General features: G+C 31.6%; 1 protein-coding gene across 1 annotated transcript in view; it reads left to right on the top strand.

Annotated features, from left to right (window-relative positions):
- LOC120586237 (cadherin-10) overlaps positions 1-15,596 on the top strand; it is a 135,056-nt gene that overhangs the window by 83,995 nt on the left and 35,465 nt on the right. The window contains exons 3-5 of the mRNA XM_039842740.1: positions 7,615-7,909; positions 9,422-9,541; positions 9,963-10,130. Of these exons, the coding sequence (XP_039698674.1) occupies positions 7,615-7,909; positions 9,422-9,541; positions 9,963-10,130 (583 nt within the window). The remainder of the gene's footprint in view (positions 1-7,614; positions 7,910-9,421; positions 9,542-9,962; positions 10,131-15,596) is intronic.

Genomic DNA, 15,596 nt, shown 5'->3' on the forward strand with positions numbered 1-15,596 from the left:
TCTAATTCCATTCAGAATTTTTAGCCTTTCCAAGGAAGCACAGACTAAAATCTTTATTCCTCATGTCTGTGGCATTTGACTCTGATGTTCATTTCCTTCTACAAAGAAATAATTCTGTGTTATATACTGTAAATTGTTATGAGTCTAGCAAAATAGAAAAATTGATTCTTTAAAATTAGTATAATTGTAGTTCTAGAAGACATAAAAATAATAGTTTAAAATCTGTATAGATATGATATACACATAAGAATTGAGGCACAAAGAAAAAAGAAGTCAATTTAGCCCTGCAAAGGAGTTTGAAAAAGTGCTTAATACAGATATAAGGCATAAATAGGATCTTTATAGATGAATAGGACTTTTCAGGGTAGAAAAATCAAGACAGTGGGGAATGAGACAAGTTACAGAAGCATGAGATCGTTGCATAAGTTTGAGGACTAAATTTTCTAATGTGATGAAGATATGAATGTCACTCAGCCAAATGAGCAATCCCTTTTCTTGAGGAGGATATTTTTTTGGTTTCTTGTGTGTGTGTGTTGTGTGGTGTGTATGTAGTGGTAGTGTGGTAGTGTGTGTGTGTAAAACATAGAAAGCTGATTCAGATTAGGTTTTTGTTTTGTCATTTAGTGGTCTATGGCTATATTTCAGAGGATATTTATACTCCCTGATACCACATATAACATTATTTCTGTATTTTACACGCACACATACACACACATCTTTATTTTTCTGGGATAGTGTTTGTAGCCCTTACTTAGATTCTCATCTCAGTCAGTGTCTCAAAAAAAAAAATGCAGTAAATGTAAAGATCCAAGCCACTTTTAATCTTTTCCCTCCTTGACCATAACCCTAGAGACAGCAGGAAGCTGTCTGGTCCTTCTCCTTTGGGCATCCAGTTATGTACTTGTTACTCTATAGCTTTCAAGATAAAAGCATCTTCAAGCTTTAGAAACCCAACGGCTTCAAATACTGCCTCTGTAGCAACATTTCTAAAACTTCTAAGTCCTAAACTATCACACATAGAATTCTTATCACTCTCTTCAATTTAGTTTAGTTTAATCCAGTTCAAGTACTTATTTAAATAAACTTCTTCAATGAATACCTATCTCTAGTTCTCTCTTCCCTTTTTATATGTCTTACATCATACCTTTCTTGGTGAAAAGGAAGGAGGAAAGAATCTTTGCTGACTGTGTAGTCCATAGAAAAGAGGTAATCATCCATTATTTTTTTTCTCTAATTTCTTTTCGCCTTATTAATCAAGAATGAATCTCTTGGTTTTAAATATTTTATTTACTTTTAGCAACTTTTTAGACATGCATTTACATATATTCCTATATTTTAAATCCAAGATACTTAAGAGGACGACTTCAAGTTGTGAGGGAAAAATCACATGTAAAATAGTCAATGTCATTTTCACATCACAAGAGACTATTTTGTATAATTTAGTGACTTTGAAAACTATAAGAAGAAAGAGGCCAGGCTTCTAGAAGAATTTGAACTTTCTCTAAACTATTTCCCCAATAATTCTCTTTAAAAAAGATAAACTAATCATTAGAAAGAATGTGTTTACTGTGTATTATATGTATCATTTAAGGTTTTGAAGCAGATAATGCCCTGTAGAAGTACATCTATAAAAAACTTAAATAAATGCCTTCAGTACTAGCAAAAAAATGTACTCTAGCTGAGATGCTGCAAGCTGCAAGTCAGCAGCAGTTCTAGCAAGAGATGTATTCTTGAATTTTATAGCATGCTCTGTAAAGAAATCTGACCTCTTGTAGGTCCTTGAGTAATTTCTAATAGCTTCAAAGAGAGCACCCCAAATTTCAGTACAATCCCAGGTTGGACTCACCAGTTAGGGTGGCCCACAAGCACATGGCCACTTTCAACTGGCTTTACTCTTGGAAGAGTGAATGGGAAGAGAATCTCCTACTTATCGAATCTAGACCCGACTGCATTTTTCCCCGCTGGAGTAGAGCTCTAGAGAACCATATCAAATATGGAAAATAAACCAATTAATTTTTTTGGTTCAGACATCATTGTCTATCTATCATTTAATCCTCTATGTTCACTTATGACTCAGACATCATTGTCCATTTATCATTTAATCATCTATGTTCACCTATGATTCCAGAGAGAAAGTATTCAGAAAAGTATTTATTAATCTAAATTATATATATGGAATATTTTTAAATTATCTTAATTGTTTTTACAATCTATTTCATTGTTAAACTTTATTTCTCTTCCCCATTTCTATTTTTGAAACAAAAATGATTTCACTGGGATTCATAAAATGTGATCTATATTTTTCTCTTATTAATGTTAAAATAATGCCTAGTCTCTCTGTAAACTTCATATACTCCAATTCGAGATTTGCCCCCCTTCTTCCCTCTTTTCTCCAATCTCAACAAAATGAGTAACTACACATTTATTTCTGACCAGATTGTGTTTATTTACTTATCATGCTTTAGTTGCTTTCTGATGCAGGACTATCTTCACTAGTATTTTTTATTATTTTTATTGTTATTGGAGGCAAATTTAAAGTTATTTGATTCAATGCCTTATTTTACATTTGATATTATGTTACTCATTAGAGCAATTAGAGCAAAATGCTAATGTTGATGTTATCAGAATAGCATAGCATATTTGCCACAATCTGGATTTTTTTAAAACAAATATAGAATATGTTGGCTGTTTGAAAGAACAGCAAGTATAAAATTATCACTGTGCATTAGAAAATCTCTTCATCAATTTCTGGTATTTTTTAAGTTAATAAACATACACACACGAAAGTGAGAAATTGTTAAACTCATAAAGTGAATGTTACAGTCCTTGTGATTCATTCATCAAAGTTTATCCTTCAGAGAACTAGTCCAACTATTATAAATATAATTCTAATATAATTCTTACAAATATAATTCTAATTTTCTCTGCAACCTTTTCTAGTTTTCGAAAGACAACCAAATACCAATAATTAGCAATATCCAAAAACATCAATATTCTGAATGAAAGAATCTCACACAGCAATATAAATCTCTCTGAACTAGTAATCAGACTTTTACTGACAGAATCGACAGATATAGTTTTTCACTTTTTAAAATTCGTTCTTTATTTTTCTTCTAGCCAAGGGTGAAAATATAAGGTAAAATCTTCTATCGGTTATCCTTTCAGTAACAAATGACATATATTCCCTGTACTTCATAGATCATAATAGTTCCTCATTTAATGTGAGGAACTAAAAAATCAAAATGAACCGATATTAGGTAAAAGTTCCACCAACATAATATCTATCCTGAAGTGTAATCTTCAACTTCTGTGTATTAATAATTCATTGGATCTTAGTTTATCTTAAAAAAAAAAATAGAAGCTCTTAAACTTGTAGATAAACCACAAGAACCCTTTTAGCTTTTAGCTTATAAACTTTGTTTTAGATAAATGTCTTAAGGTGAATGTTTTACATGAAATGTTATCAAATAATCAGAAACTTGACACATTTCAAATTATCAGATTTTCATTAATTAATCCACAGTTAAAATATTTTTTAATTCAGTGTATTGATTAGTTTTGCTTATTAAACTACTAACATAAGCAAGTGAGTTATAATTAACCACATCTAAATGAAAAAGTTAAATAATGGGAAAATGACTTTTAAATGTGCAGCACAGTACCAGTTGTTCTATTTTCATTGTCATGTGTCTCGCCATGTCCTTTATCTGCTTGTGAATTTACAAGGAACACAGCAGGTTGTGAATTTTTAATAGGTTTTCCTCAAGGAAAGAAAAGGTCAGTATTAACATAAAATCCTTCTTAAAGATTTGTGGCACAAATGTTTCACACCAAAAAACAGGTGTTACTGAGGAACTAAAGCCACCATAATCTGACATTTTTTCCATATTTAAAGAAAATTTAATGCCTCACATAATAAAATAACAGAAGGTCAAATCAATATAAAAGTTATTTCAAAAGAAATGCTATAAATTATTTGACACAATTCATAATCCCACCCCTCAGTAACATAAACTAATTTTTTAAAATTAAATATTTAAGAAATCCAAGTATTGATACCTAATATCCAAATACAAAAGGGAAGTGTAAAAAAGAAGCTACAGTTGTTAGGACTAATACCTGTCAGATAATTACTTGATAAATGAGTTAGAATATGAAATAAAATTCTATCTCACACACAGGAAAAGAGGGAGAGAAACAATACCAGGGTAAGAGTGTGAAAGGTATAAAAAAGAAGAGGTAATTAAAATAATAAAAATAATTTTAAAAAAAGAAGTGGAGCTTAGGCAGGAGACTATAATTAAAGAACTTTTTTGCTGTCTTTCTGTTAGGAAATTATCAACCAATGTACCAGTTATTAGTTATCTATCATCTCCTGTCTCATTCAAATCTAGGGGAAGGAGCAATGCTCAAATCTCAGAAGATCTAGAATTCCATCTCTCTACCTTATAGTTAATATTTGTTGTAGTTTCTTTACTTGTACATTTCTCAAATATGTTTATTTAAATACTATTTTAATAAGCATAAGCTAATGCCAAGACCCCAGACATGATTCATTTGGGCCCTTTATTAGTGATCATTTTTTTTTCCTTCTTTAAGAAATGAATGTAAATTCAAGGGGATCAAGAAAAATTTATTATAACTCTGGCTTCTTAAAACCACAAATTATAAATTCATGGATCTAATTTATTTCTCTTAATTATGAGAAGGAGAAATTCTTTCATTTCTGAGTCTCAAAACCAGAGTTCAACTTCCAACCCGCATCTCTTTGATTCTCTACTACCATGTTCAGTTTTCCAATCCAATAGAAACTCCCACAGTATGAGTTACAATTACAGGATTTAATTTTCACTCTGTGTGTATGTGAAGGTAAAAATCCTATCATTCATATTCCAAAAACAGCATTATAAAAATTAAAATCTCACCATAGTAGCAACTTTTTTGCATGTCTAACTGATTAGAATAGCGGAACTGGTTTTAATGAATCTCATCTTGCCTTATATCATTCTCTACTCTGAATTCTCCGCACTTCGTGAGATGGAAATCGTGTAAAATTCAAAAATTTCCCAGGTTTAAGCCACTTCTCATTCTTTATCAAGTAATTTAGGTGTTACATGCTTAAGGAAAGCCTCACTTATTTCTTTGGGCTAGTTTAGGGGTCGTTCTATGAATTTCCATTATCCATAGTGTTTGAAATCTTTTATCGCACTAAAATGAAATTGTTAATTTACTTTTAGAAGTACCTGATCCTTATGAAAGTAAACATAACTGTCTACTACAAACCACAAAGTTTTATGATCAAATGACTGATAATATCAATAAATTTTTCTTGAATTATTTTGATTCCCAGACAAAACAAAAAATATGTAATACTTATATGTCTGCCATTTGGAAAATTGCCACTGTGTTCCACATTTGTATAATTGGAAAGTTTCCTGGCAAGTATGTGCAATTTCAGTTGCTAAAAACCATTAATCTTGTGACTTTTTGAAAGTAGTTCCCTGGACAACACAGTCATAAGTTACCTCTAAGAGCTTTTTAGTTAAAAGCAGATGTTTCTTGAGTTTCTCAACCTTCCTTTGTTGTTTATGAATGGTTAAAAATGCAGCAAAAAATTGTAACCTTACTTCTTTATCTTTTTCTCCAAAGTACATATCCATTTGGGGTTTTCTTTATCCATTATGTCTTTAATGAGTTATTTTTCCAGAACTAAAAAAAAAAAAAAAAAAAAAATGGCGTTTGATCCAAATTTAATGGCTAAATGCTAACTGCAAACCATTAAACAAAAAAAATAGATGGCTTTTGTAGACTCAAGAATACTAGTAATACAATATAGTAGGCATATGTGTATGTGTTTTAAAATATGTATTTGATTTAAACAGTTTTGATGTCCATATAAAAATGTTTCACAGTTCAGTTTGTTGACATAAACTCTAAGTTCATTAACATAAAATCTTTCAAATAAAGAAACAATATTCTACTTTAAATAAAGCATAATCACTTTAATATTTTTACATTTAATTAGATGAAAATATGTGTTGATATAAGTAATCTAAAGAGCAAAATTCAAATTTATTTAGATAAATATCTCTCCCCATTTTTTTGCATACTTGAGAAGTATCATCTTCATTTTTTAAAAATTTTCTAAGCTGATTTATGGCTACATTTTATATAACTATTAAAAAGAAAACATATTTGTAATAATGCCTAAGTTATTATAATGCTTTATAGAAATTTAGAATATCTACATATTGTTTTTATATTTCTTAATCTGGTAAAGAACAAAATAAAACATTTAAAAGCATAATCTCTTATTGCAAATAATCAAACCGTGATCCCAGCAGAGTAAGTGTTTATTGGTTGGGTGGTATAATTAAAGAGTAACATAATCTTATGTTTTACAAAGCCATGCTCTGTTCCTCCAATGGCTAAGCCCCTCCCTTCACTGTAAGAATTCCACTGGAGGCAGAGGATATTCACAACTGGAACCGACACAGCCATTTCCAGACTATACTCAAGGTGCTTGGGACCCATTATTTCCTGCTCAGACCTCCCTGAGCTTGCTTCTAGGTTCAAGGAGGTTCTCTTCTCCAAGTCAGTCACCCAAAGGCTAGACTCACTCACTGTTATATGCATCTCTAAATCTGAAGGTTGGCCTAGTGGGCATTTATTAAAAGACAAGACAGATGGAATTTGTCCATGACACACATGGACAAACGCTAGGCTCCTGGCCTAGAGTTTGCATTGAAATAGGTGTGCACTGGGCTGAGATGTCCACATGAATGTAAGCAAAGCTCTTTGACATGATGACGACTCTGGAAACTCAGTGTTGCAGGCATAGGCAAGGGGGCAAGGAAAAGAGTAGCCCTGCCTTGCCTTGCTCCTGCACAGAACTTGCTGTTTGTGGTTGTTAACAGAGATTTGACAGGTATGAAGCTAGATAGAATGCATTTCATTTCATAGTTTATTAACTTGATTTCTAACTTTGAAATATATATGCAAGTGTTATCTAGATGTCTATTTGTACTCTTGCTCTGTGATCCACAAATATTTGTAGGGCAGTCATTGTCTTTTGTATAAACCCAAAATGATGCATGGTGTTTCTAAGAAAGGAGCTATGTCTCATACAACTTTGCCTGTCTTACAGTTCTTAAGATATTACTAATTCCCCAAATGGAAATGCAATAACTAATAATACGTTTATGAGAGATGAATTCCTGCATAATATAAAACATGAAAATAAAAAAAAAATTTCACTCAGAGAAAGAGATGAGAGAGGGCATGTTTACACAAGATTGATGACATGTCTTCATCAGGAGTTATTTGCCTATGAAAATTTTTACCTACTAAGCAAAGCAAAGAGGGGAACTGTAGTTGGTTTATTTTTATCACTTTTTTCCATTTAGACTAAAAATCACCTTAGTATGTGAAAAACGAGTCCTACTGTTTAAAGTGTATAGATGAGTGTGATCATACTTATTCAACTCTCATTTCAAGAACTAAGATAACTGACCCCATTATTCAGTGATGGGACATGAGAGATCTTCTTTGAATTCTTTCAGCATTATGTACTTTTAGACATTATCATGGATATGCTCTTTTTATTCCCCCTAGCTTCATTCAGACCAAGATAAAGGAGATGGATCACTCAAATATATTTTATCTGGAGATGGAGCTGGTACTCTTTTTATTATTGATGAAAAAACAGGTGACATTCATGCCACAAGACGAATTGATAGGGAAGAAAAGGCTTTTTATACTCTACGTGCACAAGCTATTAACAGAAGAACTTTGAGGCCAGTAGAACCAGAGTCTGAGTTTGTGATCAAAATCCATGATATCAATGACAATGAGCCAACATTCCCAGAGGAAATTTATACAGCTAGTGTTCCTGAAATGTCCGTTGTGGGTAAGTTTATTTATAACATTTATGATGATATTTAAAAAGTTATTCAAAAAATCAAGAAATTCTTAAAATGTTCTGATCAATTAATTGAAATCATTTTTGATTTCTCCCTAAGAGTACATGTATAATTTTTTAAATTTAGGATATGAGTTCAAAAAGAAGTGAATGCATTTCTCACTTCCTATGGATTTGTAAATTTTACAATACAAATAATTAGACACTTTCCTTAACCATCCAAAAAAATACCATTGGATTTCAATAGAAAACTCTGAAAATAAAATTTTTTATCACATAGAATTGGATAACAGCTGTATAAAATTATGAAAGCAAATATATTATTAGTTCTTTTAGAATACTGTAGATATAATATAGAGTCTTCGCATAGATATTCTAATCATTTGCCTAGAGTTTGTCTGGATTATCTTGCTAATATGAATGATGGATGGAATTGATGAGATTATGTAGTTTTTTCATATTAAGTATTTAAAAACATTCTTTTATTATAACCACTGTATATAAAGCTCTCCTGATATAAATCTCTTATTCAAATAAATCAGTTGAAAATTCACAGACTAATATAAAATTATAAACTTAGTTTATGGAAACTTTAAGACCAAAGACATGAAAATACTAGAAGTATAAAATTCAGGAAAATGAAATATGCCCTTTCAACATAAATGGGTAGAAGTTATATTTGTAGAGACAATTTTAAGACTTTTTTAAATTAAATAGAAGATTATAGAACTAAACAACAGAAAACAATGATAACATATTTAAAGATATATATTTGGATGTAGTAGAATAGATTCTTTTCTCAATTGTGGGAGAAGCTGTACAAACCAATGAAAAAGTTGAGATACATTTTTTTTTCTTATAACAGTTGTGATAACAAATTTTCAACTCTGCATTTCTGAAAAGCATTGTTCTGGGATTATTATTTAATATTTACTTCAATAAATCCCAAGGACTTTTGGCAATTGCCTTATTACAAAGCCCTTTTAAATATCTTGAACTTTATTAAATAGCATTTAATAGTTCATGGGACATGGGATCATCTTGGATTGTTTCTAAATTTAAATTTTAATCTATTCATAAAATTGTATTTTAGAGCAGATGTTAATTATTTTTATAGTTAATTAGTGGAGAGGGGGAAAGAGGAGCATACTTACTCCTTTGTGGTTAGACATGACCTTTACATGAAACAAATCTATTATGTGAAAATGAATTTAAGTATCAAATCTGAGCATTTGTAAAGTGACTGTGTTTATTGTAATCTGATACACTGTGCATAAAAATACACCTGTTGGCTAAATAAATATGTAGTTGAATTCACAGTTTACCCATAATAACACTATATATATATATATATATATGATTTTCACATAAATTATATGTCGATGTTTCTTTAAGAGGTCATTATTAAAACCAAAAATCATTCAAGTCTTCCATGAAAACCAGTGCTTTTGCTCCTCCTTCTGGTGCTGTGCAGAACTAAGCTGAATTTGGATACTTCAGGTACTTCTGTGGTGCAAGTCACAGCTACAGATGCCGATGACCCTTCCTATGGGAACAGCGCCAGAGTCATTTACAGCATCCTTCAAGGACAGCCATATTTCTCTGTGGAGCCTGAAACAGGTCGGGAATCATGAATCAGCTTGTTAATTGAATAGTCTTTATGATCTTTGTAAGTAGAAAAAGGTGGGAAAGTAAGAACAAAACCTTAACATTAATACTTCCAGAAGAGTGATAATGCCACACTTAAGATTTAAGAACTTGAAGGAGAATAATTGAGTCAGCTGATGGAAATGTACTTGTTTTTCTGTTTTTATACATGGGTTTAGGTCACTATACAATACGCATAGTATTCTTTAGGAAGTAGAATAATAACACAAATTGTAAAGCATTTACATTGAATCACTTTTACAGACAATAAAAATTAATAGCAAAAACATTTTGCCTTTCAAAAGTCACTAGTTTAGATATGCAATTTGTAGCTTCATCAACTAATAATTGAGATTTTAATAAAGATAACAAATGTTTTTATATTTTCTTCAAGGTATCATCAGGACTGCTTTACCAAACATGAACAGAGAAAACAGGGAGCAATATCAAGTGGTAATCCAGGCCAAAGACATGGGCGGCCAGATGGGAGGCTTATCGGGGACCACCACGGTAAACATCACGCTGACAGATGTCAATGACAATCCCCCTCGCTTCCCCCAGAGTAAGTTGCCTTCAATGGTCTTTCTGCAGGGCAAATATTTAGAGTATATAATAACAATGATAATAATAATAATAATTATAGTAGTAGTAACAAAAGAGAAAAGATTTGTCAATTATTTAATATAAAACACAGAGAAAATGTGCTACAAAAATGAAAAAGGGAGTATATGCTAATGAATTTACTGTTACTGAAAGACTGAAAATTAAATATTTAAGACATATTCAGAGACAGGGAGACCTGTTATCACCAAACCCCTCCATATATATATATATATGATTGTAATCTAAAACTATTTTTTTCATTTAGCAAAAGAAATAATGTTAAGTCATAATTCTACTACAAATGTGTTTATTTCTATTTGAATTTAATAAGGAGAATCCTAACTTTATTTTTTATTATTTTTTCAATAAAAAATCTAATTTCATGTATTAGAAAGGGCTACATGGGAGAACTTTACAAACTAATCAGACTTGCATTTCATATTACTGTGCCAGATTTGCATTTAATATCCTTGTGTTTGGAATGGCAATCATGCTAAAACATTTTGTATTTCTGATCTATTTATAGATCTAGTTTGTGTTATAGAACTAACTTTCAGATTCTCAAAATAGGTCAAGAATAGAACCAATTAAAAATCATTAGCTTATGACCATATAACACATGTATTTTATTCTCCTTTCTTATACAAATTTGGTAGATGAATAGAGAGGATGCTATTAGGCCTCAATGGACACTCCCAAGACTCAGCCAATTTCCTGCTAATCTAAAAGATCCTATACTTTAAATGGAATTGCGTGTTGATAAGCATGTGGCATAAAATCTAAGCTCCAGTATAATCTATATACTTAATTTTTAGCATTTGGCTGTGCATTAACTTCTGAATCAATCTCCCAATTTTAGTCTTTTTTTTAAATTAAAATATAGCTTTTGTGTGATAGTTATATCTTTATACTAAAGACCATTGTCCTGAGGAATTATGGTCTAGGAATTTACTATATTAACTCTTTAAAAGTATTTTACTCTTTCTGTGCTATTTTTATCTAACTTTGTTATTGATAGTGCATAGTTTGAATTGAATTGTTTAAAATTATGTGTGTAGAAATATTATAAAATTCAAGTAGAATTTTCTTCAGCAGACTAGTCATGCTTATGTACTCGCGATGATTCTTTTGTTAGATATTTAAGGTACATGACCCTCAGGCCCAAAACACAGAGTGCCTTCTCTCTCTATTTTGCTTATCTAATTTCATATAATCAGATTACAGCTCCAGGTAACATTTAGCTTTGTCAGGGAAAAGGAAACTAATAATAATCACTTATAGTTCTTTCAGAACAGGCCTAAAGATATGCCTAGTTACATTAAAACTTAAATTTTACATTTTATATATATTTTTGACCTATTTTTTTATTGTGAGCTTGTTACCAAAAGAATAAACAAACACATCTAGTAGAAAAAAATAACTAATTACATAATCTATAATGAGTAAAAATATTTCTGAAAAAGCACTTATCAGTAATAACCGACCATTAAAAGGAGTACTATATTTTAAGTGCTCAGAAACATATATATACATGTGTCTAAAAGGCAGTCCATTTAAAAATGGTGCATTCAATAAGCAAATTAATAGATTCTAGTGAAATGGAAAAATAGACATTTGAAAGATGATAATGCCTGATGAAAATTCTTTTTATTTTCTATTTTCTATTTTTATTTTCTGTTATTACACCTTTATTAATTTATTCAATAATTATTTCCTTTCCTTTTGTTAAGCCAGAATTTGTGATTGATAAAATTAATCTGATAGGCACATTATACAAACCCTGAAATTAATAATAATAATAATCCATAACATATTTTCCAAATGGCATTTTTATTAGACACTGTGCCAAGTTATTTATTGACTTACTTTATTTAATCATAACAGCTCATTCAGAATGGCATTATGACCACCATTCTACAATAAGGAAAATAGCCACATTGCAAGTAATAGCAGAGGTGGACTGACGTTCATGTCTAACTCTAGATGTACAGCACGATACATCTCATATCTTGTCTCATATGTTCTGAAATTATTGAAACATAATTTATGGATTTTTATTTTCTCAATCGTCTTTTCTTATGACTATTTGCAACCATATCTTACTATTGGGAATACTCAGTCATAGCAATTAGAATGTTACTTGATATCTGAGAAACATCTGGAAAACTAGTTTGAAATTTCTAATATCATTTCATAAAATAGCCAAGACTTGGAGAAAGTTCCACAGTTTATGGAACCTTTCATACACAATATTATTGAAATCTCACCTATGTAGACTCGTCATTATTATTATACCCAATGTACAGAAGAAATAAAGAAGGTTCAGAGTGGAAATGATAGAGAACAAACCAGAGCTGCCTAATAGAAATATAATGCAAACCAAAAATGTGTGCCACATATGTGATTTTAAATTTTCTATTAGCTATGTTTTAAAAATTAAAAGAAGCAAGTGACACTTATTTAATCATATATGTTATTTAACAATGTCATACTTTAAAAATATCATCAATGGAAAATTTATTCAAATATTTTACATTCTTTTCCTCATAACTCTTTAAAATACCCACTTACATCAAGTATTTTCTAGTTACATCAAGTCTCAGTTCAGACCAAACACATTTCCGGTCAATAGCTACATGCGGGTTAGTGGCTTGGCTGATGGCTGTCAAATGGGACAGCTTAGGAGCAGACTCTGGCGCCACACTGCATGAGTTCCAGTGCTATCTTCTTCACTTAGTAGCTTTTCCACCTTGCTCAATTACATTAACCTCTATATTTTTCAATGCCAATCAGTAAAAGTAGGTAGCAAAGCATACTCCGTGGAATGGTATAAGACTATGTAATTTAATATCTATGAAGCACTCGACTCAGTGGCTGCCACTAGTGTATTTATGTGCTCAATAATGTTGATTTGTGCAAATGCTACTCTATTATTATTATTCAATATTATGAAAGTAAGGTCAGAACTTAAACTTCCATGCAGTTTGGCTGATCTAAATTCAGCATTTCCTAATATGCTGCATCTATGGAGGATAAATTCTCAGTAATTTGGAGGGGACAAGGGCACATGAAAACTCAGATGTCTTCCTTCCTTGTTTAGCTTATTTTATCATGTGAATCTCTAACAATCATTTGCAGTCAGGAAGTTTTGTCCCCCAGAGAACATTTCACAAAGTCTTGAGACATTTTTGCTTGTCTGAATTGATGAGTGCTACTGGCATCCAGTGTGTGTAAGCCAGGAATGCTGCTAAGCATCCTTGCAATTCACATGACCCAGAATTACTGGGCCCAAAATATCTACAGTGCCAAGGATGAGCTTTGGTGTGTTATATGAGGACTTGTTAAATGAAATCATAAAGTCATTTATCTAAAAATATTTATTGAGAATACTCTTGCACCAAACACTATTTAGAAACTAGATATATGAATTTTGCCAACCCCCACTCCACCAAACATAAATAAAAGCATAAATAAAAGCATTGTATACATACAAGGCTCAGTTCTGGATAAAAAGAGGAACATGCGTGTGACAGGGGTAGGATATAGAAAGGTCTCATTTAAGAGGTGGCATTTCATCAGAACACTTCAAGATGAAATAGACGCAGCTAAACATAGAGATGGGAAAATACTCCATTTAGGGGGAATAGCATGTGAGAAACTCTGAGGTTGGAAATTGAATGATGTATGTCAAGAGCTAAAGACCAGTGTGGTTGGGCCACACCACGCAGCAGGGAGGTTGCTGGGAGACGAGCCTGGAGAGCCCTGTACTCACAGGATCATCGACAATGGTAACTTTTCGTTGGTGTTAACCAACCCATAACTGTGTTGATCTCAGTTGTCATTACGGCCTTGTGCTTTTAGAGGTGTATAAACGTGTGAACATAATGTAACCTGTGTGTCATAATATGATTTTAAGGAAAAACAATGGATTAGAAAGTTGGGATACACCTGAAAACTGAGTCCCAAAAGTATTTTTTGCTTTTTTTGCTCTAGATATAAATCGTATTTTTCTCTTTCAAAAAGATATCTCTGTTGAAATTATTTCAGAAGCATGAGTTGTTTCAAGTGCCTTAATTTAATTTTAAAAACAATAAGTGAAGGAAAAATCTATTGCTTACTTTTCAGGAACAAGCACTGTTTTTCCAATTAAATACATGAAGATTAATAAATCTTGATTTCCAACTATGAATGGCTTGTTGTCTAGCAGGATATTTCAATATGAAATGATAAGTAAGATAAAGAGACTACACACAGAGTTCAGTGGGCATGCAGAGAAGCAGCACTGATCCAAATATTTTTGGAGGGGTTTAGTGCATCCTTTATGATAGAGGCTATTTTTAGAGAACCTGTCACTTAACCTAAATCCTTTCTTAAAACTACTATTTACAACTAATGAAGTTGGAAATTAGCAAAGGCACCAGTTTATGAGAGGGTATATTTTGCACAGGAAAAAAAAGAATATGCTGCAAAGTGATAGTGAGGATCATTTAGTGATGAAATAATAGATGATTTTAATGTTTGCTTATGTATACTTTCTATTTTTTATATATTTTTGTAATTTGATAATTCTAATTAAAACAGAATGACGAAAGGTGGAAAGGAAAAAAGCTATTAGAATTGACGCAATGGGGTAATTGTAGATGACCTTTCCCATTTAGTTTTAGCAGAAATCATTATTATTTTGGAAGAAGCTTGAGGGTAACAAGTTGAGGAATAAAAGCAAGGCAGGAAGAAGACTGAAGAAATAATGCCTGCACATTAAGAAGCTGAGATGTACAAGAAAATAAATAAGGAATGTATTGTAGTAGTTAGAAGAAATTCTGGATTAGGCGTGGGCCAGTAGATAATTTTTGAGAGCCTCCTACATCCCAGGCTCTAAGCAAGAATTAGGCTAAGTCTGGTAGCATGGTGAATATTGTGAAGAACATAAAGCAGAATAAAGGACTAGAGAATGACATGGGTGTTATTTTAAGAAGGATGAGTAGGCGAGACTTCTCTAAGGAAGCCGGAATCAGTTCCAAAACTGAAAATGAATAAAATTAGGCAATTTAGCTTCTCTAGACCTCAGTTGCTGTGTATATAATACTTATAGTGTTACAATCAAGAAATAAGGTTGCATATTAAAAATGTCTTTGGTAGTAATTGTAACATAGAATAGATTCTGGATACACGGATTTCCTCCCCTTCCCTTTTCCTTTTGAAGGAGTAGTCTCATGTTTCTAATGTGTCTAATCTTATTGTTTCCCTTGCTCTGATGCTATGCTGTTATTCTTTTATGGCCAACCAAAGATTAAATAGAAGTGTTTTAAGTCTGGAGAGACCTATAACCTTGGCGACTACACTTAACCATGTATGAGCAAAGGAATGTTACTATAAATGAAGACTCCAGAGCAAATTTTCCTGTTCTACAACCAGTCAAACATTC

This window comes from Pteropus medius, unplaced genomic scaffold (assembly GCF_902729225.1).
Source record: "Pteropus medius unplaced genomic scaffold, Ma_sr-lr_union100, whole genome shotgun sequence".
Lineage (NCBI taxonomy): Eukaryota > Metazoa > Chordata > Mammalia > Chiroptera > Pteropodidae > Pteropus > Pteropus medius.